We start from the raw sequence: 4,275 nt of genomic DNA on the forward strand, positions 1-4,275 counted from the left end.
CTTTACCTCCTATGTCGCCAGTATGTATATGCTGCTTTGTCAGGAGTTTGATTTTTTGTTTACATGAAATGGCATTAAAGAACTAACCATTTAATCTATTCTTTGTCTTTTTGTAGTGGATAGGCTCTGTGCCATTTTGGTAAGCCTACTGTTGTCTATAGTGTGGTCAGATCTGCTACACAAAAAAACTAAAGGTTACACTTGGACAAATATAGCCATTTCCTGGGTTTGGCCTAATTATTACATCATTTATGCAAATTATGTTAAAAGGTTGCCTGGCTTAGTTATGGTGAGATAGCAATTTCTGGACATGTAAACAGTCATTAAGTCTGTGAGAGTCTAACATATTTCTAAGTTGACTAAAAGTGAAAATTGCAGGAATTTCATGATTTTCACCTTAGTTTTACATAAGGTATGCAAATAATGTTAATGAGGAAAGGTTGCATGACTCCACCATAGCAACTGATGAATTCCTGGACCTCAAATATGGATTTAGACTCCAAGTTCACTAAAAGAAAAATAGCAATTTTCAGGTTTTGGTGAATAACGGGCTAATCTCTGCATTTGACCTATGATAAATGTCACTAAACAAAACCAAAAAAATTGGAGACTTTTGACTTCCTAGGGACCCCAAGAACGGAGATATAAGTGTCCAAGATTAACAAACAATAGCTAAGGCTTCACTAACTTGGGATACATATGCCCCCTACCTAAGAGGACATGCAGAGGTTTTATTCAAAGCTGAGGGTGAATTCACACCATCTAATAGTTCAATGTGAGCAAAAACACAAGTTAAAAAAACAAACGATTGATATGCATAAAAGTGCCAACTTTTGATAGTTCTTGAGTAACAAAATAATATCCAACCATGATTTACATTCTGACTGTAAATATCCACTAATTAATGAGCTTTGATACAAACTGAATGAATGAGTAAATTAAACCATCTCTGGCTCTGTAAGGAGGAGGACACAGAAATTCTAGAGTTTATTGAAGAAAACTGCTCCCGACCAGGTTAGGTTCACAGACTCAGTTGCCATTGTAACGCTCTGAGCTTCAGTTACCTCTATGAAACGGGCTGGAGTTACCACTCTCTGGTGTGAGTTACCTACCTCCCTTTCTGAAACATAAAACCCAGACTTTCCCTCATTTCAGACTCCGGCATTTCGCAAAACTTGCTTTCTGAAATTGGCCCCTGAAAGTGTAATATCAAGCTTCAACATAGAAGTGTTTCTGGTATAAAAGTTTATTACAAAAGTTTATTATAAAAAGACAGTACAGCAACATATTAACAGGTCATACCGAACAAATATTAATCTTACTTACACAGCCCTATTCAGAATGTTCTTGAGGAATATTCCTTTAAACAAAAACTTCAAAACAGATGTGGAACTTAGGAATGCTACAGTACCATAGTGCCTGCTAATACCCTCACACTGCTACCTCAGTGCCTGCTGAACTCGTATCCAAAACGGATTGCCGTGGTTAGGCTCTCCTCAAAATCATGGTAGGTTCCCAAGTGGCGTATAGGAAATGTAATGCCAACTGCACAAGCATTGACAATGGGATAACAATGTCTATGTGCCCCATACTGTGACTCACAGTCATGTTCAAAATTAACAGTTATCTGGAATGCATCTCTTTCTGATTCAATCAGTGGAACATGTGCATGACCTGTGACCCACTGGAAGAAGCTCCGGACTGAGAGATGCTTCCCCCTGCCAGTTGTTCCGGGAACAGCTGCCACATGACTCTCCCACAGAGCTCCACTCTTTTGGTTGTCTACTTTACGATCCTCTTCTTGGTTTTCTGCTTCTGCTTCATAGAGAAAAATACAAATAAGTAATTTCAAACATTTCTGTTGGTACAGTGCCTTTGATCATAGAATTGGCAGGCTTATCAAACTACAAGAAATTCTGAAATGTGTACATTGCATATAAAGTTTGACAGAATATGTGTATAAACCTAAAACTAGCGTGGAAAGCTATAAATGTACAAACATCAAAGAGGTGGAAAACAAGTGTATTAAAGGTTGAATATGGAGAATGAGCAGAATAGTGACATCTAGTGTCTCAAGATTGTCGTCACAACAGCCGAAATTAATTCCAGAAGTCGGGTTGCCAGGTTCTTTTGATATCAGCTGCACCATGTTAAGCCATGAATCATACAGGGTAATGATTCATTTCCACTAATCAATTAATTTTACAACATTATTTTACAATATTATTTAACGTTAGCCTAGCTATATATGTTATGTGTGGTATTTATTCAGTTTTTTGGAAATCAGGATGTCTAGCTAACAGCTAACAGCAGCAGCAGCAAAGCTAACAACAGGACGTTATAAACGGTTAAAACCCTCCCGTGGTCGGACATTACATGAAACTACTTCATTTCATATTGACCCGCGTTTTTGCCCTTCTCCGCTCACTCTGCTGCTGGGACGGATAACGCACCGTTCACTGGGGCTTTTAAGCAGCTGCAGCAATTGCAGACTCCGCCATTTTACGAGACCTGGCAACCCGCAATGCCTGGCTGGTACGATGTAAACATGAAGTCATTGTCGAACCCGTCAAAATTTGTTAAATTATTTAATTCAGACTAAATATAATTTTTCAAGGAAATGCTATACTTTTATTCTGCACCCCTCTAAAAGCACTGTGGATGTATTATTTTTTTTTTAAATATAGCTTTTAATAAGCATTCTCCATATTCAACCTTTAAGCTAAGGTAAGAGTGGTAGACAAAGGTTATGGCAAAAAATGGTGCTATGCAGTTTGTTACCTCCGTCTTCCAGCTTTTGCAGGAAATCCTGCAGAAAGTTGATGACTTTCATCTCTCGCTGCCATTTGACAGACCCTTCCTCGCTGAAATCTGGATACAGTGCACTTACAAGGAAGTCAGAGTCCACCTAATCAGAGAAACAGATTAAATACAGAAACACAGTAAATCCTTAAGGGGAAGAATTACACACAAAGTTTGCATGTATAGCACATTGTAATGTTTGGTCCATTTCATTAATAAATAGTTCTCAGCGTTACTGACTTCTTTTATATGTCCGGGGACAAACAGCTGCTGGCAAAGCTTTGGGTGCTGCGCCAAGACTGCATCAATTCCATACAGCCGCAATCCATCTTGCAGCTGCTGCAAGATGGGAATCAGCCTCACCAATGAATGCATGGTGATAGCACTAATAATTAGTAAAGAAAAAACAAGAAAACTGTAAAACTGTAGAAAAAAGACTGTATTAGAGTGAAATTATCACTGAAGCATCTGGTAACAAATATTTAATACTCTGTGGACATACTCGATGATGGCCTTTTTTCTGTCCACGTTTATTGGCCCCATGTAGCCACAGGCCACAATTGCGTCCGATAATTCTATTAGTTTTTCTTCTTCAGCGTTTTCCACCTGAAAACAAAATATACCTTGATATTGGCGATGGAGAAACATTTTAAAAGAGTATATGAATCCATGTATCATTCGATCTTGTAATATTCAATTGAAAATCTAAAATCTGAAAATTTCTTTGTGCTGATTTATTATACAACCGAGGCAAAGTATATACTGTTTATACTCAATACATAATAACTTACACGGAATACTCTGACCTGCGGCGTTAAACGCCATGGCACGGTCAAAAACCGTATGGCTTCCCCAGCGTGCGCACCTGCGCTGATTAACCCACCTGACTATATAGACAGAAAACAACAAGTTTGAACAGATACTGCCACCTACTGGCACAAACGTGCACAACACCCACAAGCAAAACAGAAAATGAACAACCTGGCTCCTACATATGTAATCTGATTTGTGTGACCTGGAAGTTGTAATTTCAACCACCAATAAATCTCAGAGGAGAAGAAGCAGAGGAGGACGCTGAAGTTACTGGGCCTTTCTCAAACCCGAGACTGCAAAGAACGGACTTGTGTCCTTAGGGAGAATGTTCTTATCTCAGAGGAATGAACTCGCAATGTCACGAGCACACAGAACGCTCCGTTGTCAGGTTGGCACAATGCGTTCTTGCTGGTATTGCGCAATACCCCCACAGCACAGAGGCCGCCTGCTCTGATCCAAAATAACAGCCAAATATATCACAATTATTACACGGCTTATTTGAATTTGTGGAATAATATTCTGATTGGGCAAATACAGCATTGTAACGTCTGTTATTTCTGGATAGCAGACTGTTTCTAGGGACGCAGCTCGGATAAGGACCACGCCTAATCATATCAATCCGTAGGAAAATGTCTGATAAAATTAATGTTTAGCTCATTG

The 4,275-nt window shown here is 39.0% G+C and overlaps 1 protein-coding gene across 1 annotated transcript; it reads right to left on the bottom strand.

The window, feature by feature from the left end:
- Window positions 1-1,258: 1,258 nt before the first annotated feature.
- Window positions 1,259-3,681, bottom strand: LOC126398879 (uncharacterized). Its single transcript, XM_050058524.1, has 5 exons — window positions 3,594-3,681; window positions 3,305-3,408; window positions 3,043-3,187; window positions 2,782-2,908; window positions 1,259-1,818 (listed from the first exon to the last, which is right to left on the bottom strand). Exons 2-5 carry the CDS (start codon window positions 3,343-3,345, stop codon window positions 1,445-1,447), a joined length of 687 nt encoding a protein of 228 aa, XP_049914481.1. The 5' UTR covers window positions 3,346-3,408; window positions 3,594-3,681; the 3' UTR covers window positions 1,259-1,444.
- Window positions 3,682-4,275: the final 594 nt, after the last annotated feature.

This window comes from Epinephelus moara, chromosome 12 (assembly GCF_006386435.1).
Source record: "Epinephelus moara isolate mb chromosome 12, YSFRI_EMoa_1.0, whole genome shotgun sequence".
NCBI classification, from domain to species: domain Eukaryota; kingdom Metazoa; phylum Chordata; class Actinopteri; order Perciformes; family Serranidae; genus Epinephelus; species Epinephelus moara.

Excerpts from the sequence above, each read along its gene's own strand:
- LOC126398879 (XM_050058524.1), bottom strand. The coding sequence starts at position 3,345 with ATGGGGCCAATAAACGTGGACAGAAAAAAGGCCATCATCGA. Across the intron at positions 3,188-3,304 it reads AGAAAAAAGGCCATCATCGA|TGCTATCACCATGCATTCAT; the intron begins GTATGTCCACAG and ends ACTAATTATTAG. Across the intron at positions 2,909-3,042 it reads TCCCCGGACATATAAAAGAA|GTGGACTCTGACTTCCTTGT; the intron begins GTCAGTAACGCT and ends TTCTCTGATTAG.